Source organism: Ailuropoda melanoleuca, chromosome 7 (assembly GCF_002007445.2).
Source record: "Ailuropoda melanoleuca isolate Jingjing chromosome 7, ASM200744v2, whole genome shotgun sequence".
Lineage (NCBI taxonomy): Eukaryota > Metazoa > Chordata > Mammalia > Carnivora > Ursidae > Ailuropoda > Ailuropoda melanoleuca.
Genome location: NC_048224.1, coordinates 41,702,861 through 41,726,651, shown reverse-complemented (window position 1 = coordinate 41,726,651; position 23,791 = coordinate 41,702,861). Strand labels below are relative to the sequence as shown.

At 50.4% G+C, this 23,791-nt stretch overlaps 1 protein-coding gene across 9 annotated transcripts in view; it reads right to left on the bottom strand.

The window, feature by feature from the left end:
• Positions 1-3,497: 3,497 nt before the first annotated feature.
• TMEM268 (transmembrane protein 268) overlaps positions 3,498-23,791 on the bottom strand; it is a 34,038-nt gene continuing 13,744 nt past the window's right edge. For all 9 annotated transcript variants that reach the window (XM_034664377.1, XM_034664381.1, XM_034664379.1 and 6 more), the window contains 7 exons: positions 20,472-20,581; positions 17,666-17,773; positions 16,424-16,573; positions 12,739-12,849; positions 10,592-10,672; positions 9,476-9,661; positions 3,498-6,468 (listed from right to left, as the gene is read on the bottom strand). In XM_034664377.1, coding sequence (XP_034520268.1) covers positions 6,289-6,468; positions 9,476-9,661; positions 10,592-10,672; positions 12,739-12,849; positions 16,424-16,573; positions 17,666-17,773; positions 20,472-20,581 — 926 coding nt within the window. In that variant the 3' untranslated portion in view covers positions 3,498-6,288. The remainder of the gene's footprint in view (positions 6,469-9,475; positions 9,662-10,591; positions 10,673-12,738; positions 12,850-16,423; positions 16,574-17,665; positions 17,774-20,471; positions 20,582-23,791) is intronic.

Here is a 23,791-nt window from a genome sequence, read left to right as displayed (position 1 = left end):
AAACCCAGAGTCAAATCTATCCCAACCCTTCTTTTCTCAGAAGCAAAAGCAAATCCACTCTAAAGGAATATCTAGAGTTTTGTATATCTCTTCAATTGTTCACTTTTTGAAAAGAGCCTAACATTCAATCAAAAGATACCAAGAACACTGGAAGATAAGAAAGACCAACTGACCGAAAAGCAAAAGAAATACATCTAACGGAAGGACCAGAAACTGGAGTCGGCAAACATGCCCTTTAACATATTGAAGAAAACAGGCGATGAGACAGGTAAATTTCATCCGAACACTGTAACCTGTATTAAAAAGTCAACTAAACATTTTAGGACTGGATCCCAGGCAAGCTGAAATGAAGAACTCAATCGAAAGGATTAACAACCGATTGTAACACAACGGAGGGCAGGAGGAATGAAGTAGAATGTATCAGTAGCAAACGTTCAGACTGAATCATGAAGAACCAAAAAGCAGGGGAAACGCAAAGAGCCAACGAGATGCAGAGAAAGGGTGTTCGACACAAGGCATGAGAGCCTCAGAGGGAGACGAGGGAGAAGGGGGTAGAAGCTGTGTCAGGGATTCTGGATGCGCCGAGGAGCCCAAGCAGGAGAAGCGGAAAGGAAGGTACACCTAGATTCAGGAACCACACCTGCCGAAGCCCCCCGCAGACAGCAGATCCAAACAGCAAACACCAACAAGAAAAGCCAAGGACATCTTCCAAAGTCGGTGTGGTTGTGAGGTTTTTTTGCCCCAAAGTTTTAAAGAAGATAGCTGTAGTGCCCTAGAATTCTTGACGCACCAAAAATATCTTGCAAAATTCGAGAAAAAACAGAGGCTTTTCGGCAAACAAAAATTCCACCTGTCACCTGAGGGTCTGTATGGGAAGGAAAATACCAAAGGTAGTTCCAAATGTACTGAATGCTCTCCTGCACGAAAGAAAACTTCCAAAGATAGTTCCAGGAAAAGGAGAATCGTCACGGATAAACGTGTGGAGATGCAGGAAGAAACAAAAAGTAAGACAAAGGTAACAGAGTAACAAAAAGTAAACATGGGGATGAATCTAAATGAGTGCTGGCTATAGAAAGCACGGATAATAATGTCTGTTGTGGTTTAGGACAGAGAATTGAGGGGTGACTGGGTGGCTCAGTTGGTTAAGCGTCTGCCTTCAGCTCAGGTCACGATCCCAGGGTCCTGGGATGGAGTCCTACATCTGGCTCCCTGCTCAGCGGGGAGCCTGCTTCTCCCTCTCCCTCTGCTGCTCCCCCTGCTTGGGCTCTCTTGCTCTCTCTGTCAAATAAATAAATAAAATCTTTAAAAAAAAGAGAGAGGGGCGCCTGGGTGGCACAGCGGTTAAGTGTCTGCCTTCGGCTCAGGGCGTGATCCCAGCGTTATGGGACTGAGCCCCACATCAGGCTCTTCTGCTGTGAGCCTGCTTCTTCCTCTCCCACTCCCCCTGCTTGTGTTCCCTCTCTCGCTGGCTGTCTCTATCTCTTTTGAAAAATAAATAAAATCTTTAAAAAAATAAAAAAATAAAAATAAAAAAAGAGAGAGAGAGAATTAAAACCCATGATAACTGTACAACAGGCAGATGGTGAAAGGGTTCGAAGGTCTTTGGATTGTCCAGAAGGCGGTAGATGTGCTGTTTTGGACTTAAGTAAGTCAAGGATGCACGCCTAATCTGGGGTGACCACTAAACGTGAAGAATACATACCTCCTATGCTACCAGAGGAGAGGCTGCAAAAAGCAAACAAAAAATCTCAATGCAAAAGAAGGAAAAAAAAGGGGGGGGGACAGAAAAGGAGAACCAATGGGAAACTAAGATGGTACGTGTAAACCCAAATCTATCTAATTATCTGCAAATGCACTCAACATAGCCTAAGGAATATTCCAGTTAAAAAGCAGAGAATTGGGGCACCTGGGTAGCTCAGTCGGTTGGGCGTCTGCCTTCAGCCCAGGTCATGACGCCAGAGTCCTGGGAACGAGCCCCACATCGGGCTCCCTGCTTGGTGGGGAGTCTGCTTCTCCCTCCCCCTCTGCTCCTCCACCCCCCCCATTTATGCTCTCTCTTTCGCTCACTTGTTCTCTCTCTCAAATAAATAAATAAAATCTTAAAAAAAAAAAAGCAGAGAACTGATTCTTTTTAATTCCACATGTCCACAGGAGGGGAGTCTTAAATACAAAAACACAGATAAACTGAACGTAAAAAGAGGAACAAATATATACTGTATAATCCCTAATCCAAAGAAAGCTAATGTGTCAGACAGAGTAGATTTTAAGGCAATAATCTAATAGAGATAAGGAGAGACATTTCATAAAGTTGAAAGGGCCAACCTACTGGGAAGTTTTAACAATTCTAAGTTTGTCTGCATGTGACAACAGAGGGAAATTGTCAGAAGTGAACTAAGAGATACGTTCACACAACTCACAGAAGCCAAAAAGTAGAAACAACCCAGCTGAAGAAGGATAAACAAAATGGGATATATCCACATAATGGAATATTATTCAGGACTAATAAGGAATTAATAATTAATCATAAGGAATAATAATACATGCTGCAACATAGAGGCATCTTGAAAATATTGTTACTGCTAGAAAAACCTGACACAAAAGGACATATACTGTATCATTCCATTTATAGGAAATGTCCAGAAGGGGAAAATCCAGAGATAGTAGGCAGATCAGGGGTTGTCAGGCCTGGGGAGAGGGGAGACAGGTTGACTGCTAATAGGTATGGGGTTTGGGGGGGAAGGGAGAAGGTGATGAAAATGTTCTAGAATTAAATAGTTGTGATGGTCATGAAATCCTGTGAATATACTGAAAACCACTGACTGCATACTTTAAAATGGTGAGTTTTGGGGGTTGCCTGGGTGGCTTAGTCAGTTAAGTGTCAGACTCTTGGTTAAGGCTCAGGTGGTGATCTCAGGGCCATGAGCTCAAGCCCTGCATTGGGCTCCTTGCTCAGCATGGAGTCTGCTTGGGATTCTTTCCCTCTGCCCCTCCCCTCACTCACATGCACACAGGCTCTCTTTCTCTTCTGGAATAAATAAATAAATCTTTAAAACAGCGAGCTTTATGCTATGTGAATTACGTCTCAATTTTTTTTAAACAATGTAATAAAAAAATATGTCAGAAGTAAAAGGCAAAACAGAACATCTACAATCATACTTGGAGATTTTCCTCCCTCAGTCACTGATAGAACAAACAACCCGAAATGGGTAAGGATGCAGATTTGACAACGCAGGTCTAAGCCGGCACTAACAGACACCGGGAGCAAACAGCACGCAGCAGCTGCAGAGAAATGCGGTCATGGATGGAGCCCTGCCTTTGGACCATACTATGGACCAGACCGTGTACTTCCCAAGCAACACCTCAGTGAATCCCGTATTCTCATACCCTCCCTTATGGGTGGGAAAATGGAGGCACAGGAGGAATGGAGAGGGGGAGCTTCTGGCCCAAAGTCACCAGCTTGCTGCAACACTGTCTCCCGGTACTGAATTTCAGAGAGATTGCACTAGAAGCTTTATTCACATAAACACACCCCACGGTGCTGGAGTAACTGAGGTCTGATGCAGACCGAATAAACATTAACTGTTAATGACCTACTGCATCAATAAATATATATCCTGGGCATCTGTGGTATACAAGACATAGTGAGAGATTAAAATATATATATATATATATATATATATGTATATATATGTGTGTGTGTGTATATATATATATATATATATATACACATAAATATACATCAACAATTTATTGTGCTCTTACTCAAGCTTGCAACTCAAAGTTGCAAGTGCTTTACATTTAATCTTCACAGTACCTGCCAAGGGGGTACTCTTATCCTCATTCCACATGTGAGGAGTGACACCTGAGGATGGGAAGGACGCTGCTCCAAGGTGCAGAACCTGGATCTGAGTCAGTCTAGATTCCAAGCTCTTAGCCACGCCCTCCACTCCCACGTCAAGACACAGCAGGGCACGCACCGCCCCGTGCCTGTCCTGGGCACACAGCCTTCAAGCAGAGCGCGTGTCCATTTATGGATTCCGATCCTCACACAACCCTGGGAGGTAGGCAAGGCAGCGATCACAGAATTTTCTAAATGAAAAACCGAGGGGCAGATGCAGAGGAAGCAGGTGGGGGCGCACCTGAATGCTCTGCCCACCAGGTGAGACCAGCAGAAACTCTGGAGAGGAAAGGCAGGAAAGAACACCTCCAGGAGGGTCTGTAAGTAAGCCCTGAAATGGAAGAAGAGCTGCTCTGTCATTTAACAGACACATTTTTATTCTCTTACAAGACTTAGCAGGGTTTTACGGGGGGATGATAAAGACCGGCTTCTGCAGACCCCGTTCCCAGCCCGCATCTCCCCTGCAGCAGTGAGAAGGGCACGACTGCCTCCATGGGTTACTCCTACTGCACAGAGCTGCCCGCAGAGAAATGGCTACAGAGAAACATCGTAAGGTGCCCATTCCCAAGGGTGGGTCTACGGGCACCATTTCTCTTCTCTGGCTCAGAGAAAGCAAACGGTCAGACTGGTCTCTTACACAGCAAGTCACCCACACGATTACCTTTCATGTTCACCAGATCCGTTCGTAAAGGAGTAAACTGGCCCTCGGACAGGGTGAGTGGCGTAGCCAATGGTCGTGCTTCTAGGAAGCAGCGTATCTGGGATGAGAAGCCAGGTCTCCCGCTCCCTAGACCCGTGTTCTGTCCAAAGGCCCATCAGGTCTGGGACACCTCGGTCACGCAAGGCTAGAGGACCTTCTGCACGTAGATACAAACGTAACAGATAGGCCAAGGGCTAGACTGAAACAGAAAAAGCCAGAACTTTGGCTTTGGAAGGGCAATCAAGAATCATCCAACCCGTCTACTATATACCCATTAACATAGAGAGGAGTAAACTGAGGACTGACCAAAAGCTGTGCAGCTGGAAATGTCAGTCAGGACCAGAACCCAGGTCTGGGCCAACCTCATCATTCAACTGATAGAGAGGGCAATCTGCAAATGTTACTATGTAGATGACAAAGCACTCAATCTACCGGGTTTTTTTTTCCTTAGCAGGTCCAGGCCATGCACAAAAATTATACGGTGAGATCTTTGTCCTTCAGGAGTTTAGTCTAGCTGAAAAAACACACGTGTGCACAGGAAAACAGAATAACATAAAAATTCAATAAAGGCAGCAGCTACGTTAAGAATTTAAAGGAGGCAGAGAAGCAGGGCATGTTCTATGTGGAAAGGCTTCCTGAAGGAGGGCAAGTAACGCTGGGCTTTGAAGCATGCACAGGAGTTCAACAGATGCAACGGAATAGACATGTTAGTCCAGGAAAGAGTTTCAACTTAGCAAGAAGTTTTGTGGGAGATGAAGCTAAAACTACAGATAAGGGCTGGATCCTGGAGGCTGGGGAAGCCTCTGCCTGCCAGGGCAGGTCTTCTGGATTTGGGCCTATGGAATAATTGGTCTTCAAACTTGGCTCAGGAGCAGAGAACCCAGAAGCCCCCGAGCTCTTCATGGAACGCCACGAGTGACAGATCGCTTCATTGCAGGACAGTGTTAGTGTCAAGAAACAGAGGACTGTGGCTCTAGGCCTGAAGGAAGAAACCACAACCACGAGCATGCATGCCTTTAAACAAAACACATCCCCGGAACAGACAGACCGATCTTTTCCAAAGAGTTCCATCGTCAGTGACATGCTGTTGGTCTCGTTCTTCTGTCCCCTGGAAGTCTGTGTGCCAGCAAACAACACGGAGTTTTTCATAGGATACAGGGCAGGAGAAACTTAAAAGTGGAGAACATTCTGAGAATTGACTTCCTTCCCTCAGATTAGGACTCCAAGAGGCCCAAGGCAATGCTACAGAGAGCAGAGTCCTCTCCAAGGCTCAGTTTCCCCATCTGACATGAAGCAGTTGAGGACGCGAGCATCACCTGAGACCAAGCTTTGGACACTTGGGTTGGCCCAGTAGGGTCCTCTTCACATTTCCTGGTTTCTCCAAACCATGAAAGGCATACGAGTGCGGCCTTCTATCCACGCCCCGGTTCTAAACAACACTGGGAGTACCAGCTCGGCAAGCAGCAGCTTCTGAAAAGGCCAGGGGTCAGCATGGGATGTCAACAGACATTTCGGGGCAGAGTCCTGGAGTGAGCACAATACCCCTGCTGCTGACATGACTGACACTCTTCAGAGCGCTCCCAGATGCTTCTCTCCTCACCTGGGGCTCGCCTTCAGCCGGCTGGGGCTCCTAGCCTTCCGGATGTCTCACCTTGAGTCTTGCAGGAAGCCGGGTGCCTTCCTCCCGAGGTCACCTGGCCAGGAAGGGGCAGCACCCAGTACCCAAGATATGGGCTTCTATGAGCTGGCAGGGGCAGGGAATCCCCGCAGAGTCTGTGTGTCGTGTCCCCACTGCCTGGGGGAGCTGCGAGGTCACCAGGAGCCGGATGTAGTAGCCGCCAAATACCGCCAGCAGTTGCTGGGCCATCTCCTGGAAGAGGCAGGGGGCAGAGTGAGGGCCACCGAGAAGCATCGAATGCATGAGGGCAAAGCCAAGCGGTCCTCACAGCCTTGGACCAGCAGTGAGGCTCACCGGGAAGAACCCTGCCAGCTCCTCACCTGGGGCTCTTGGGAGACGCCTGGACTGGTCGGGACCCCCAGCTCCGCTACTCACCCGGTGGGGTGCCTGCAGCCTCAGCTTCCCCACCTCCAAGGTGGGTGACCTACCTGATCAGAAGCAATAAGAATAACCATAAAAAAGCTACGGAGCCTCAAACACCAGAGAAGTGACCACTGACTTATACCAACCAATCACACGCATACACGCACTGTTTCCAGCTTCAAATGACTGTGAGACTTTCAAGTGCATGGGGGGGGAAGCGCCTGGGTGGCTCAGTTGTTAAGCGTCTGCCTTCGGCTCAGGGTGTGATCCTGGATCCCTGGGATCCCTGGGATCGAGCCCCACATCAGGCTCCTCCACTGGGAGCCCACTTCTTCCTCTCCCACTCCCCCTGCTTGTGTTCCCTCTCTCACTGGCTGTCTCTCTGTCAAATAAATAAATAAAATCTCTAAAAAATAAATAAAGTGCATGGGGTCAAAGTAATGCACTTGAAGAAAATCATTAGTAAATAGGGGTGGGGTGAGCAGATCATCCCCATGATGGCAGGATCCCTCAAGTCATACCAGGCACCTGCTGGATTTCTCGAGACAAGTACTCCGACCGTAGTAAAGAGTCTGCTTTTAAAAAGCAGATCTTTCACAAGAAAGACAAATATTGCATATATATCTACTTATACGAAGCAGGTAGTAGTAAATTCAGAGAGACGGAAAGTAGAATGGGGCTGGGGGAAGAGGAAAAGGGGGATCGTGTTTCGTGGGTATGGAGTTTCGGTTTGGGAAAATGAAAAGATCCTGGGGATGTCTGATGCGGATGGTCGCAAAGCAATGCAAAGGCACTTCAGGGCCCTGAATTGTGCATTTATTTAGAAATGGTCACGGTGGCAAATTTTCTATTATATCTATTTTACTGTAATGAAAAAAATTTTAACAGTAAAAAAAAGAATTTAAAAAATTGGATTTAATGCATGCTTTTATTAACACATTTGGTCTCTAAAGTTCTATTTGTTGGACTGGCAGTTGGGATTCCAGACGAAATGGTCCCGTCGGCGTGGCACTGAGCCTTTTTCACAATCCCGGTGTCCATGTGAATGTAATAAAGTTAGGTGTGGGCCACATGAGGCTGTTCACGTCAGGGGAGTCAGTGATTGAGAACAGGCTTCCAAATCCAAGGGGCAGAGTGGGCACTTCCGCTGGGCACCCTATGACACCCCCTGACAAGTCACTCCCCCTTGCTGTACCCTTTTCATCAACAGTAAAAGAGAGAAAATCACAGCACCTAGCTGGTCTAGCTGGAGGGAGGACTAAAGGAACTAATCGATAGAAAGCCCCCCACCCCGTGCTCAGTGTCCCTGATACCATCATCATTATCATTATTCTAGAAAGCAGACACTCCACCTAGCTCTGGAGGGTTGGTGCTCCCTTTGAGTCACCCCTGGTGCTAGAAAAATACTGAAAACCTCAAGCAGTCTCCTACTCCCTAACTCAGATTGGTCTCCTGGCCAATCTACTCTAAAATCAAGCGTGTAAGAAGCAAAGAACTATGGCAAGAAAATTGTATTTAGAATTCGCAGGGCTGGCTTCCGCCTGTGGCTAGGCTATATTCTCCCTTGCTCTGTGACCTGGGGCAGGTCAGCTGACCTCTTGGAAGCTTATTTCACCCGACCAGGAAGAAGGAAAAATAATCCATACCCAGGAGGGTATGCTGACGGATTTTATGTATGATAAGAAATCTGTTCCAGGGTACGAGGTGATGATAACTATTTCTCTGTCTTGCACAGGCGCTGGTTTCCTATTGAAATATGACCATCTGTCTGGCCCATGCTGAGACTCGGGCACTGAGTATATCTTCTCTGTTCTTTAAAAAAAAGTCAGTGGGGGCACCTGGGTGGCTCAGTCAGGTAAGCGTCTGCCTTTGGCTCAGGTCATGATCTCAGGGTCCTGGGATCGAGCCCCCACATCAGGCTCCCTGCTCAGTGGGCAGTCTGGTTCTCCCTCTCCCTCTGCCCCTCCCGCTGCTTGTGCGCTCGATGTCTCTCTCTCAAATAAATAAACAAAATCTTAAAAAAAAAAATAAATTAAATTAAATAAATACAATTAAAATAAAGTGTGGGATTCAAGTGAAGAGATTAATATATTTATCATTTTCTCTTTTGATGAGTCCCATTTGCCGGACCCCCTACTCCCCACCAAGGCAAAAGGGAAAATCTGAGCTGGTTTGGGCCTTTAATCCCCAAATCTTTCGGCTGAAAAGAAAATGCAGGTGTGTCCCCGCATCACAGAATGCCTGAGGTCACCCCCTGGGTGCATGTCTCCCAGACAGTGAGTCTGTCCTCATGAAGGACACAAGCTGAAAAAGCACATTATCAGATATCTGGTCTACCAGCACTTAGTCATCCCCAAAAGAGAGCTTGGGTGGCAGGACGGGACAGAGCTCTGGGGCTGGGGGCACTGGAATTCAACAGAAATGCATGTAAGATTTATATATCCAACCACGGTTTAAGTAGATGGATGGAAAGATGATAGAATGATTGAAAAACAATTTTAAAAATGACCCAAATATTCATGAACATGTTTATGGGTAGGTAGACTATGACCCATCAACACGCAACTAGATATCCCATGGAACTACCAAAAAGAATATCCAAGATATTAAGAAATGGGGGAGAAAAACCAGGAAGTAGAAACTATTCCTATAAACTGTTTTTTGAAGTGCTAGAGTATGGGAAAAAAATATCGAAAACTAGTAGGCTAGATTTGTACGGCCTCGACCTACTCAGTGAAGTCATGGCCCCTGGGATTTACAGCCCGAGGCCCCACATGGACTCCACACAAACGTCCTGGGAGGGAGGGCGGCCCCGACCAGCCCCGGAGCCCCTTACCTCTGGCTCAGCCTCAGGAACAAGCTGGCGAAGCTCGGTCTGCATTAGGGGCCTCTCCTCGGAGTCAGGGCCGCCGGGCAGGAGAGGGGCTTCCTCCAACAGGTCCTCAGGCCCCTCGGCTGTCTCGGGGCTCACCCCGGTTTCCATGACAACACAGAGCTGGCTCAATCTGCTTCTCAGCAAGGACTGCAAGAGACAGAGGGGACGTGGATGGTGTCCCGAGTTGGGTGTCCAGTTGGAGGCTGAGTCACTGTCTGAGCTGTAGACTCACAGAGGGCGGAGGGGTCCACCTAGAGTCTCAGATGCTGACCTCAGGAGAATCTGGAACCACATTCGAGAGGTCCGATGACTGCCTACAAAATCCTCTACGGTCTCTGAGAGCTTCCAAAACACTTTTCCTCCCACGCTCTCATTTGCTCTTCAAAGCAGCCTGGGTCATGGGCATCTTGAGCTCCACCTTGTAGATGAGCAAAGCGCAGCTCAGAGGCCTTGCCCAAAGCCACACAGGATGAATGAGCTGGGATCGGGCTCAACCACAGTCCTGACCTCAAGACCCACGACAGCACTTTCAGGGCCCAGGGAAAGGCTGATCCCAGGGAAGGAGCCCAGGGCTCAGAGACAGGAGGGCTGCGCTCCAAACCCGGCGTCGCCAACTGGCCCCGTGGCTGCCTTCGGGGGGGGGGGGGGGGGGGGGGGGCGGAGCACAGGACTTCTCAGAGGCTCAGTGTCCTGCTGTGTGGGTGTGTGAGATCAGAGCAAAAGCACCCCGATCATACAGGGTAGGAAGGCATTTCTAACAAGTGAAAGTCGTCTAAAGATCCGGTACTCCCCTCTGCCAGATTCTTTATTAGTAGTATTGTTATTAATTGTTAATATAATTGTTATCAATAAATTACATGCACACTCTAGGAAACGTGGAAAATGTAATTAGTTGAAAAGGAGACTAATTGAAATCTAGTTAAGAAGTAACAATTCCCTAGGCAGAAACAACCACTGATTCCACGTAGGCATTCTTCTTTCCTTTCCGTAGACATTTTCCAACCTTAAGGAAATACAATCTGTACAATTTGGCCTCCTGGATTATTTTTGTTTGTTTTTCCACTTATGCTGTCTTACCTCTTGGCTCGTCTTCATCTCTTGAATGTGGTCACACAGAAACCGCACACAGTCCTCCAGGTCGAAGTACACAAACCAGAGCTGGGGAGAGAAGCCATGACGGTGGAGGCTCAAGGCCAGCCCGACCTTGAACTCTCGGGCCCTGACACTACCTTCCACCTCCTGCCTCCTCGCGGGAGGTCCGCCCTTCCGGGGATGAGCAAATTTATGCCGGTCTCTGGTGGAACCGTGCCACCGCCCTCTCTCCCGGAGTCCTCATACGCGGCAGAGACTCCCTTGTACGGCTGGCAGAAACATGGCTTCGCGTGCACATTTGGAAAATGCCAAACGCTGTTCCAAACGGCTGCAGCCTACTTGCTGCAAGTCACTGAGCATCCCAGGGAAACGCCAAACCGTCCTGGACATCATGTGTCCATCTGGGGCGATCACCTTCCTCCTCAGGGACTGGAGTGCCCTGCGGTCTGGAACCCCGCAGGCAGATGAGTGAAACCCTCAGTCACCCACCCCCACTGCTCACGGCCAGGCGGGAGGAGATGCAACTTGGGTGATCCGGGAGGAGGGGAGTGGGGTAAATTTTTACCTCACCATTACCCCCCTTCCTCCTCAACCTCAACAGGTCCCCAGAAGGTCAGGTGAAGCGCAGCCAGGCGGGAACCCTCCTCGTTCACGCATTACATCTTGTTGGGTCCATACCTGCCACACGTCACGGCTGAAGTTCTGTGAGGACCTGGTGGCCCACGCCTCATGCCTCCAGCCACGGACCAGTTCCTCTGGATCCCAGACCTCCGCGCTCCCAGTGACTGACCCATGAGACCCAGGGTGGCACCCCTCTTGCTGCCCAGTCTCTCCCATTGTCTCAGCCCCAAGGGAAGCTTTTTAAGATGAATTTCTTTTCTGCTTTTTATTACGAAATTTTCCAAACACATACAAAGTAGAGCAAATGAAGTCACTGACTTCCGGCTTCCCGTCAGCCTGGGTCAGTGGTTCTCAGGTCATGGCTACTCTTGTTTCATCATGACTCACCCCGGACACCTCCACCCCCACCCTACCCATCCCCGATGCTGCGAAAGAAAATCCGAGATACTCTATCAGCTCATCCTAGGACACTGCTCCGAAACTGAAGTTATATTTTTAGTTATTTACCTTAAAAGAGAGCCCCAATTATTTTAAAGGATGCGTCTGTTCATTAATGATCCATCTGTCCATGCATTCAGCTAACACTGGCCAAGGCACGCCCATGTGCCAATCCAGAAAAAGGATTTGGGAAAATATGACGCTCAAAGGACCCCCAGATTCCAGGAGCTCCCAGTCTGTGACGTCACACTTGAACACCACAAATCTCGTGATGTCACTGAGTTCAATGCACACATACACACACGGTGTCAGGCAAGATCCCCTTGTGCCCTCCCTCATCTCAGGTGTGCTAGACCCGTAGCACAGGGGTCCACGCATGTCTGTACCCTGCTGCTGCCTCAGGACCTGGAACAGGGCCTGGCACATACGAGGCTCTCGGGAACTATTTGTAGGATGAACAGGTCACGTGCACAAGGAGGTTCTTCCCAGGCCCCACCCACATGCCCACCCCTGGGCTCCAACCAGGCGAGGGGGGCCAGTGAGATGGCAGATGTGGCGCTGAGATCCAGCAATCCCACCCGGCAGAGGCCAGCCAGGATCAGGAGACCTATGACCTGTGTCCCAGACCCCCTGTGTGACCTCATACTTGTTACTTCAGATCTCCCCAGTGCACTTGGAACAAAGAAAATGACTGAGCCAGGTGGACAAAGCCTCAGGGTCTGACCTGCCTCTCCAGGAAACTTGCGTGGGCCCCTTAGTGCCCTTGGAAGGAGGGCCTGGCCCAGAGGAGGCCCCCTCTGCTGAATAAATGCTGAACGAGGGGCCTGGCTTAGACGGTCTCCAAGCTTCCTTCCAGCCCTTGCCCTGTGTAGCTTCTAGGCTGCGGGTCACCACCCAGAGATGGGTCTCCAGGAAGAAATGCTGGATCAGGGAGAAAGGGCAGGGCTGTCCACGCTTGCCTCATTAGCAGACCCCAAGAGAACATGCAGACTGGGGGAATCTGGGGCTCCCTCGACCCATCAACCCAGCCCTAATGCGGGCCCCCAAGCCGAGCTCACTCCCAGACACAGTACCTGAATCACGCTCTGGCAGCCCTCCACCGTGTCCGTCACCCCCAGCAGCACCCGGTGTCTCAGGAGCGCTCCGTTGGCAGCCGCCAGCCTAAGGTCCGTGTTGCTGTTGGCCTGTAAGACAAACACCAGTCTCGTGGCCAGATCTCCACGCTGCCAGGAAGCTTCTGGGCCCTGAGCAATACCCACTCTCTGTCCCGCCTCCAGACACCATGGGGCAATCCTGGTCTTCGAGACATAGCCATCACCTCCCCTATAAAACGGGATTGCGAGGCTTTGGGGACAATAAATTCAATAGTGTCAGATAGAACTGGGTTGAAGCCCAGCCCTGCTACCTCCCAGCCGTGTGGCCCCGGACTAGTGATGCTCCTTCCCCGAGTCTTGCTTTCTTCAGCTGTAGAATAAGGAGAAAGGGTGACCCTGCTTCCTAAGAACGTGGTGAACTTGAACTTGACTGTGTGTGTGAAGCTCTCAACCCAGTGACCGGGGCACAGTCCAGTGCGCTGAGAGACATCTGCAGGAGGGGGGTGGACGGGTTTGAGAGCTGCTTATTTAATGTAAATGAAGCACCTACTTTCCAAAGCACCGAGCACAGCGCCTGGCCCTCGGAAGGGGACTCTGGGAATCCATCTCCCCTCTTTCCTACCCAAACCAACCAGACACCATGGATCGAGTTGGCTAAGTACATGCTAACTAAGCAGGCCGGGGGCAGGGGGTGGGGGGTGTCGGGACCCAAAGTGCTGGTTTGGGGTAGAGGCCCCATAAGGATTTAGAGTCACAACTAGATGACAACCCCATCAAGGACAATCAGTCCCCAGGAGGGCAGGACTCCTGCAGGGAGCTTCTGAGAATGCGAGAAGGCCCTGTGGTTGGCACAGGGATGGGACGGGCAATGCGGCACTTAGGGACAGGGACTAGGGATGCCTTCCCCTGAAGGCCATGTCCCACGAGAGACGATCCCGCAATCAGAAGAGCAGTCTTCCACCCTACCCGGACTCCACGTTCCCCACCAGGTGTGAACACAGGTGAAAAATCTACTTACGATTCTGAGCGGCCAACCCAGCTCCATTGGACGTGGAAACCTAAAGTGTTTTTTTTATTTTTTAAATGGGTCTAAAATATACAGAATTTTCCAGGGATACCACGACTATGAAAACATGGGGTGAGTACATTATGTTTTGCCTGGAGCCTTAGCGAGGGTCGGGCACCCTTTCCGAAACCTGTGCCACCAGGAGTTCAGGCCCTGGCTCTGCCTCTCACCACCTGATAACCTTGGCCGAATTACCCCCACCTCTCCGTCTCCATGTCCCCGTCTCTGAAAGGGGAGAAAAACGCCCTCACAATAAGGATGAAATGAGCCAACCCATGTAGAATGCCTGGAAGAATGAACATGCAATGCCCATCAGCTCATGATATCAGTTCAACGATGATACTGAGTCGAAAATATCATTTTCCCCCGTACCTCGTTGGCTACAAATGAGTATTTTTAGGAACTTCCCACATGCTATAGCAACGTGCTTTTACACCATCCGCGATACAAGGCAGGGTCTTGTGTGCCTTCACAGACCTTCCAATCTTGAGGAGGGCTAATGACACCCCGAACAAGGGGAAAACAAGGCAGTGCGTGCAAAATGCTGAGGTTCTCAAGGATGCTATGGTACAAGTAGGACAGGAAGAGGGACAATGGTGGTCAGGAAGGGGGTGCTGCAAGTTCCCGAGTGATGAAGGATTCAAGCAGGAAGAAATCCTTGAGCTGAGGCAAGACCCCAGAAGGCTGTGTGACCACAGGCTGGTCACTTAACCTCTCTGAGCTTTGGCTTCCCCACTGGCAAACAGAGTCAATAACCCTAACAGTTAATACTTACTGAGCATTTACATTATACCAGGTACTATTATAAGTACTTTGCACATATTAAGTCATTTGATTCTCCCAATAATCTTATGAGCAAGCTACAATTTTTTTTTTAAATGTAATAAGTTCTATGCCCAAAGTGGGGCTTGAACTCACAACCACGAGATCAAGAGTCACATGCTCTATCTGACGGAGCCAGCCAGGCGCCCTGTGGGAGCTACTATTACTACCCCATTTCACAGATGAGGAAACGAAGGCCCCAAGGGGTGAAGTAATAACTTACCCCAGCTTACAGAGCTAGCCAACAGCAGAAGTATTCTGCCTTCTTGTCTGGTTGGGGGCCATAGGCCGCAGGTGCCAAACACAGAGCACACAGTAGGTGCTCGTTAAATGGTGGTCATTATTAGGAGTGAAAGAGCCTCAGGTTCCCTGAACGAGCAAACACTGATGACAGGAGGACCGCTGCACACCCGGGGCCTCCGTGCTGCACCTACGAGTAAAGACACGGGGTCTCCATCTCTGTGCCATGAATACCAGCTGAACGAGGGAGGCAGAGAAGAGGGCGGATGGCCACCGCGGGCATTCTTGGAACTGCGTTCATGACATCTGCAGCCTTGAAGCCCCCGACAAGCGCCAGGTAGTTCCCTGGCCCCCGCTAAGGCAGGATATTTCGCTTTTCCCCCTCGCGGAGAGAAGTTTCTTGCTGCAGGGGCAGTCAGCTTAATTTATTTTTTATATGCCAAGCACAAGAGCCAGGAAAGTTTCAGCCGAGCCCCGGGGCAGCATTCTTTCGTCAGCCTTGTCGCAAAGCCCAACAAAGATCTTTTCAGGATGATTAAGCCATAAAGTTCCTAGCTGTCCCTGCGAGCGCAGGAACTAAGCAGAATTCCTACGCCAAACTCTGACCACATTTCCCAGCATCCCTCTCCTCCCGAATGGGGCAAGAAGGGATCTCCAAGCCCAACTCTGGGCCAGGGGCTAGGGGAGTTCCTAAGCAGCTGGGATGACAGCAAAGGTATGGCAGGCGGAGTAACAGCCCCCAAAGGGGCCTGAGTCCTATGCCCCAGAACGTGTGACCATTCGTGGTACACGGCAAAGGGGAATAAAGGTTGTAGGTAGAATTCACGTGGCTAATTAGCTGACCTTAAAAAAGGGGAGTTTGTCCCAGATGATCCTGGCAGCTCAGCGCAATCACAAGAGGCCTTAAAAGTGGAAGAAGGAGCCAAAGAGTCAGAGTCAAAGATGTGGGAAGAACGAGACCCTCCATTTCTGGCTCAGAAGATGGACAAAGGAGTCATTAGCCAGAGAATGCAGAGGGGGCCTCCAGGCACTGGAAGAGGCAGGGAACACATTCTCCCCCAGAGGTTTCAGAAAGGACGCAGCCCTGAAGTACAGAACTCCAAGATAATACATGGCGTTGTTTTAAGCCACTATGTTTCTGAGACGTTGTCGTCGGAGACAGCGGCCATCTGCAGACCGCCAATGCAGTCGACTATTGACTGAGAACATGGCCTGGGATCTAAGTGCCAGCTCGGCCATTCTTAGCGTGAAAGGGCTCGGTAAACCCCAAGTGCCCTCCTCCCCCGTCCCAGACTCTCTCAAAACACAGCTCGCTTCCAGAAAAACAACCCCCAGGGATTAGACAAGGAAAAACAGAGAGGAATTAATCACACATGTGATTCCATTTCTTTTAGTCACTGGGCACAAGGGCCCGCATGAATTGTCATGGTTCAGGAAATTCTCTGAGGCAGGGAAAAGAGAAAGATGGGATCTGGGATTCTCCTGCCAGCGCACCCTTTCTGGAGGGAAAATGGCTGGGGTCTCCGGGCAGCTCACCTTCCTCTGGTGTCTCTCGAAGATGAGTACGAGGGTCAGGGTCAGGCTCATGGCCGCCAGGGTCACGAGGAGCACACCCACCCAGTGGTTCCCCAGGGCAAACATCTGGCTGGTGGAGTAGATGTTGGCCCACACCACCACATAGAAAACCTGCAAGAAACAGAGAAAGAGCACGATCAGGAATGCCGGTGCTCGAACGAAGCCGCTCCATTCAAGGGGAGACACCCTTCGGACACGTCTGACGCCCTCCTCGGAGACCAAGAGCTCACAGGGCCAGGAACGGACAGATCGGGGTCTGCGAGGAGCAGCCCTTGTTCCTTGTCCATAAGCAACAGTAGAGGAAAGGGGCCAGGAGAGTTCCTCCGAATCCTTGCTTACCCTGAATTTAGATAAAGCAGAAGAGGGCAGGGGGCCCGGGAGCGAGATAAATTTGAGACAGAAACCCACAATGATCCTTCAACAGCTATGTGTGGCCTTGGACAAGTTATTAACAACACCGTGAGCCTCAGTTTCCTCATCTGTAAAATGGGGATGATACCTGCTTCACAGGTTGTTATATGGGTTAATCGGATGGGTGTAACAGCCTAGCACTTGCTAGAGAATTAACAAACGCCAGCGGCCATTCCTTTCCCTTCCCTGGCAGCAGACATGGGAGTCAAGAGTGCTACTGGGCCCTGGGTACGTACAGAGAAGCGGCAGATCAGAGTGGGTAAGAGCACAGGTGCTAAAACCTGACTGCCTGGGTTCAAATACTGGCCCTGCCATATGTACTTACGTATGTATGTGTATGTGTGTATGTATATATATGTGGATACGGGTGTTTATATGCATGTACCTTCTTACAGATACATACACACACATACACATATATGTTTATACACACTCATGTATGTATGATTAGAGCTGAAATGGACCCATCTGTTGAACAGATGAAGGAACCAAGTCCCAGAGAGAAGACAAGTCTTAACCAAAGCCAGACATTGAGTTCAAAGTCTCAATGGTGGCTCCTTCGATTCCCAATCCCAAGCTCTGTCCTTAATAAGCTCGGCCTCTCATCCTTTACACGGGGATCTGGTTACGACTCTCTCTCGTCGATTTCCTTACCCCGCATCCAGGCCCGTGGGTAGTGCTCCATCCCAGGCAGCTGGACCACCAGCCGCGGGCTCCAGAACACAATGCCAAATTCAGCCGCACCACAGAGGGCCGCGGCAGGGTCTGCGCGCAGCCCCCCTCCCTCCTTACCACAGCAAAGGCCAGCCGCATGGGCCTGGAGTTGTAGATGATGTATCTTCTCACTTGGGGCTCCAAGAGGGCGCTCTCGGCCAAGCTCCTGTACTGGTCGGCAGGGACCTGCTTGGCCGTTCGAGGGAAAGAGACCAATCAGCCAAGGAGAACCACTCCCACCTCCTTCCTGCACGCAAGCAAGTCACTTCCAGTTCATGTGACCGTCAGGTGGAAGGGGGATCAGGCTCAGTCCAGGCTACCCCGGGAGGCAGAATGAGGAGCTCGGAGCACTCAGACTGACGAACACAGGATGCAGCCCTCAGCTCGGGGAAGGCTGGGTGCCACTGGGGAGGTGGGACAACTCGAGATCCAGGAGGACAGCCTTGGGGGGATCCTGCAGGCTCAGAGCCTCATGGCAGATTCATGATAGCCTAACGGTTAAGGCACAGGCCCTAGAATGGCAAAAATTGACAAGGCAAGAAACAACAATTGCTGGAGAGGATGTGGAGAAAGGGGATCCCTCCTACATTGGTTGGTGGGAATGCAAGTTGGTACAGCCACTCTGGAAAACAGTGTGGAGGTCCCTTAAAAAGTTAAAAATTGAACTACCCTATGACCCAGCCATTGCACTACTGGGTGTTTACCCCAAAGATACAGACGTAGTAAAGAGAAGGGCCATATGCACCCCAATGTTCATAGCTGCATTGTCCACAATAGCCAAATCATGGAAGGAGCCGAGATGCCCTTCAACAGATGACTGGATTAAGAAGCTGTGGTCCATATATACAATGGAATATTACTCAGCTATCAGAAAGAACGAATTCTCAACATTTGCTGCAACATGGACGGCACTGGAGGAGATAATGCTAAGTGAAATAAGTCAAGCAGAGAAAGACAATTATCATATGATTTCTCTCATCTATGGAACATAAGAACTAGGAAGATCGGTAGGGGAAGAAAGGGATAAAGAAAGGGGGGGTAATCAGAAGGGGGAATGAAGCATGAGAGACTATGGACTCTGAGAAACAAACTGAGGGCTTCAGAGGGGAGGGGGTGGGGGAATGGGATAGACCGGTGATGGGTAGTAAGGAGGGCACGTATTGCATGGTGCACTGGGTGTTATACGCAAAATGAATCATCGAACTTTACGTCAGAAACCAGGGATGTACTGTATGGTGACTAACATAATATAATAAAAAAACATTTAAAAAAAAAAAAAAGAAAAGAAAAAAAGGCACAGGCCCTAGAGTCGGTAGCCTGGGTCCGAACCTTGGCCCTTCTATTCATGGGCCATGTGACCTGGAGCAAGGAACCCCACTTCTCTGAGCCTCACGGTCCTCCTCTGCATAATGAGGGTAATAAGAATACCTACCTCGTAGGGGTGGTTTGCGTATTAAATACCATACCACAGATACAAGTCTAACACGTAGATTATAAAGTAAGCGTACGTATAACGTGTACATACATATGGACATTTGGGGGGAACTTTGTTCTGCCTACCCCAGCGGTTATGTGTTACTATGACAGATGTGTGTATAGAAAACTGGCATCTTCCTGCCCCAGAAAAAATGGCATAGCCCATAAAGACCCTACGAGAGTGGACTGCGAAAGAAAACAGAATCTAACCATTAAAGAGAATGTTCAGGAACATGGTAGAATAATATGTAAATTGTTCCCCACGTAAGAAAACCCCATCTGCAGGCAACAGTTGAAGAAAAATGTTCTTTTGGACAAAGGCTGAAAGGGACTGCGGGATGATAAACCAGCCACTGTTGCTGGTGTGGGGTTAGGACCGTCGATTTGCAAAGTTTCCCTTTAAATGGTGAGATGTTGATTGAAACAGGAATGCAATTCCGTTTGGAAGAAGTAAACTCTACAATCTTCAGAGTCACATTAGCAGGGTCTTTCCGCTCCATAACTGGTCCCCCCAGGCGGTGCAGGGGAGGGCCTGGCGACGCGGGGGGCTTCGGGAACAGAGACCACCACCCCTAGCGCTACTCTATGACCACAGCAACACCTACACTGCATAGAACGTGTCCCACGTGCCAGACAGATGCAACTACTCCTCAAGCATTTTTCCCGTCCCCTTCCCAAACCCCTAGGTTATAGGTGTGAGTAGTGCCCTCATTTATAAAGGCCGGTGCTGCCGCTCAGAGAGGTGAAGTCACCTGCTGAAAGTCCCACAGGCGGGAAGCAGGGCTGAGAAGCCTGTGCCTCAAATCACTATGCTTGAAAGCACGGCATTACCATCGAATGAATTCAGGGGCGCCTTTCCTGTGAATATACAGTTCCCTCTCCTGGAATGCCCTTCCTCCTGTCTACCCAGCAAACTCCTATTTTCCCTTCAAGACCCCAGATTAAGCATCTGCTCCTCCGTGACGCTTTCCGAACCAGTGCTCCCCCGGGCGAGTTCATCATTTTCTCCCGTGAACTGCTTCAGCGCCTTGTGCCGTCCTCTACGGCGGCGTTGAGGTCCTGCCGTCCCGATTTACGCGGCGAGAGGCCATCTCCCGCGCTCTATGGGCTCTATGAGCAGCGTGCGCACCTGTGCCGGGTCCTGGTCATCCCCATGGTAACTAGCGCCCAGCTCAGAGCCTGGCAAAGGATGGGTGCCCCGGAACATGTGTCTGTTCGGTGAAGTAACTGAGAGGAGGGGATCTCTGTGATGTGTCTTCCTTCCCGGCCCCTACCCTAGGGAGCCCAGAGTCGGTGTTGAATGAGTATTTTGTGAACAACTGGATGAAAGGATGGATGGACGGGCAGACGGGCGGGTGGACGGAAGGAAGGCAAACTGGCAGAGGGTCTCAGTGAAATCAGCACTCACCTGAATGCCCCAGGTCTGCAGTTGCTCCTCGGCAGCGCCCAGATCGAAGGAGATGGGGGCACAGGTATTGTCGATCCGGAGAACCGTGAGGACCTGGCCATTGCGGAGCTCTGAAAGCACACCAGAAGCCTCACCTGGCTGGTGAGAACTGCTGTGGATGAGCCCCCAGCCTGACGGCATCCCCTCCTCTGGCCGTGAGACCCTTCTCAGGGCAAGGAGGGGCATGGTGGCCCCTCTCATGGCAAGGAGGGGCACGGTGGCGGCCCCCGAATCCCTGTGCGGGAAGCGCTGAACTTGACAAGAAACCCCTGCAGAGGCAGGACTGGGATCAGAGCGTGGAGGCCATCCGACACAAGGCCAGACCAGAGAAGGAAGAACTTGCCAAGAAGGAGAGCTGTCTACACGCAGAGCGGGAGGTAGCGAGCTCCCCGTCACGCAAGAGACCTAAACAGAGACTGGACAACTAACTACATGGAGAAGGTGACGGATCAGACACTTGTATGATCACCGCAAAGGAAGCTCACCCAAATATTACACTCCCGGTGGGCTCAGTTCGACTGGGGTAGGCAGAACGATGAACCCCCAAAGATGTCCCCACCGTGCTCCCCAGAGCCTGCGACCATGTTACCTTACACGGCAAAGGACAACGGAGGTTACAGATGGAGTCCAGGTTGCTAATCAGCTGGCCTGAAATTGGGAGATTCTCCTGGATTGTCGGGGGTGGGGGCGATGTAATCACAAGGGTCTTTAAAAACGCAAGAGGAAGGCGGCCAGAGCAGGCGGCGGGAGCAACGTGATGGGGAGAAGCAAAGCACAGCGATGGCGCCCTGCTGCCTCGGGAGGTGGAGGAAGGTTCACGGGCAAGGAGCGAGCGCGGCCTCCAGAAGCTGGAAAAGGAAACAGACTCTCCCTGGGCTCCTGTAGGAGAGCAGCCCTGCCGACAGGCCGACCAGGGTTATAGCTCAGGGATGCGAGTCATACTGCCAACCTCCAGAACTGTGAGAAGACGGATTTGTGTTTCAGGGGCCACGATGTGGCTGGCAATTTGTTACAACAGCCACACAAAACGAATACACGGGTTTACTGGTCACCCCGGCCCCAGGGTATCTGCAACTCACTCAACATTTCAAAAGCACCAATTGAATGAGGCTTAACCTCCACAAACAGGCCACATCCACAGAGCCCCGCCACAATGGCTATCAAAACTCTCCCCACAGGACCAAGAGAAGGCAAGAGGCCAGACCAGCGAGGTCAGCTGGGGTGAAAGCCCTGGACTGAAACCCCCTCAGGCCCAGGAAGGACCAGCCACGGAATGAAGCCACATCTACCTTCCGTTCTGAATAGAGACACTCTGAACAGAAGGATGGAGATCTCCTTCCACCACAGCCTGAGGCCCCAGGAGCCACGCCTCAGGTCAGCAGCCACGGGGCTAGGGGTGGGCGGAGGTGGGGGGAAGCCAGTGCTCGGCCCTGCAAGGCTGGGGACTGGCTGTGCTGGCACATTTTCTGTGGGCAAGGCTCAGAAGATAAAGCAGTGCGGAAAAGATCAACCATAAATGTGTTATCTGCTGGCCCAAACCTGTCCCCTCAGAGGCTAGCTCTCAGCAATACCTGGGTCTTTAAAACAAAATGATTAGTCCTACCTTCCTGGGAATTCCTGGCCCACCCACACTCCCAACCCCTTCACGCAGCCCCTCTCTGGGCCCTGCCAACGGGGGGCATCTCTCAATACCACGTACCTCTTGGCATGTCCACCACAAGCCCAGGCCAGGCTACCTTCTCCTTCCCCTTGAGCCCTTGTGGTGGCCTCCTCATTGGTGTCTCCACACGTACTCCTCCCGCCTACAATGCACTCTGCACACAGCAGCCAGCACGAAAACTAGAGGACATCAATCCTCTGAGTAAAGAACTTCCAATAGCTTTTTAGGGCTCTACGGACAAAAACCAACCTCCTTACCACACTCTCCCAGCCCTAAGGACAACCGGCCTCCTGCTAAACTCATCTTGGGCCATTCAGTTCTGTGTCTTACCACACCAGCCTCCTTTGTTCTGGGAACATGCAGTGCTCTCTCCTACCCCGGGGCCTTTGCATATGCCATTCCCTTTCCCTAGAACACTTCCACTGGACTTCACACACTGAAATCCTACTCTTCATGGGTATCCCAACTCATTAACCGCTTCCTCGAAACTGCTCGTCTCATTAGAGATAAGTACGTATATATGCAATTACTGGCTTACATATGCATTTAATTCATTGATTAAAGTCTATCTTCCCCACCAGACTATGTATTCCCATACTGGTTCTACTCATCGCCTTATCCCCTGAGCCGGGTTGCATACAGTAGGCACTAAATAAATGTCTGACGCATAAATGAATTGATAGGACAGAACTCTGGTCCCCAACTCCAATAGGGTTCTTTTTTTATGCCCCGGGGTATCGCCTATGAGCTCAAGGGTGACAAAGCATTCGACCCCAAAAAGAACTTTATTTGCTTTCCTCTTTTTTTTTTTTTTTTTGAAAGGTCTTTGCAAGAGGTGAGGGGTGTGGAGGCAAGGTGGCAAAGCAGGGAAAGCACAAGGTAGCTTTAGGATTCGAAGTGTAGCCCAGCCTCTCACTCACTCAGGAGCCTTGAAGTAGTGAGCTGAATCTCTGGCCAGCCTCCTCACTTGGACGGGGGTCATATCCACCACAGAGGACTTTACAGAGAAGTAAGAGGATGAAAATAGAGGCTTGGCGCAACGTACCTGGTCACTATTGCTGCCAATTTAAAAAGCCAGCTTGTCAGGACTCAAAAGTTGCAAGAAAGCAACGATGTGCGTGAATTTAGTCGCATGGATTTAGTTGTTTGTTCTTACCCTCCCACACCTGCTCCAGGAAGGATCTAAGGGGACTTCGTCAAAGTAAAATAGAACAACATTATAAAATGAGATTTAAAAAGAAGCAAATGAGAGAAACGGGACAAAAAGAAAATAAAGGCAGAAAGAAGACAGAATCAGCTAAAAGAAGAAGAGCTTCCAGGTGTTGAGCCCTCCCCAGGCTCCGGGCACGGGGCTTGGGCTGCATGGGCCCCATCTCATTTCATCCTCTGAGAGCCCTCAAAGCTGGACGCCAGTATCGTGGAAAAGGAAACACAGCCTCTGAAAGGCGAACAGACCTGCCCAAAGTTGCCAGGGGAAATGAAAGTCAGAAAGAGAAGCAGCTGGAGCCCAGGCCGTGCCCAAAACGCAGGCAGTCAGGCCAGGCGGGGCCCCAGATGAGTTCTGCATTTCACGGCACAGAACAGAAAACCCACATGGACCAGGGAGGGTACCAGGACTGCG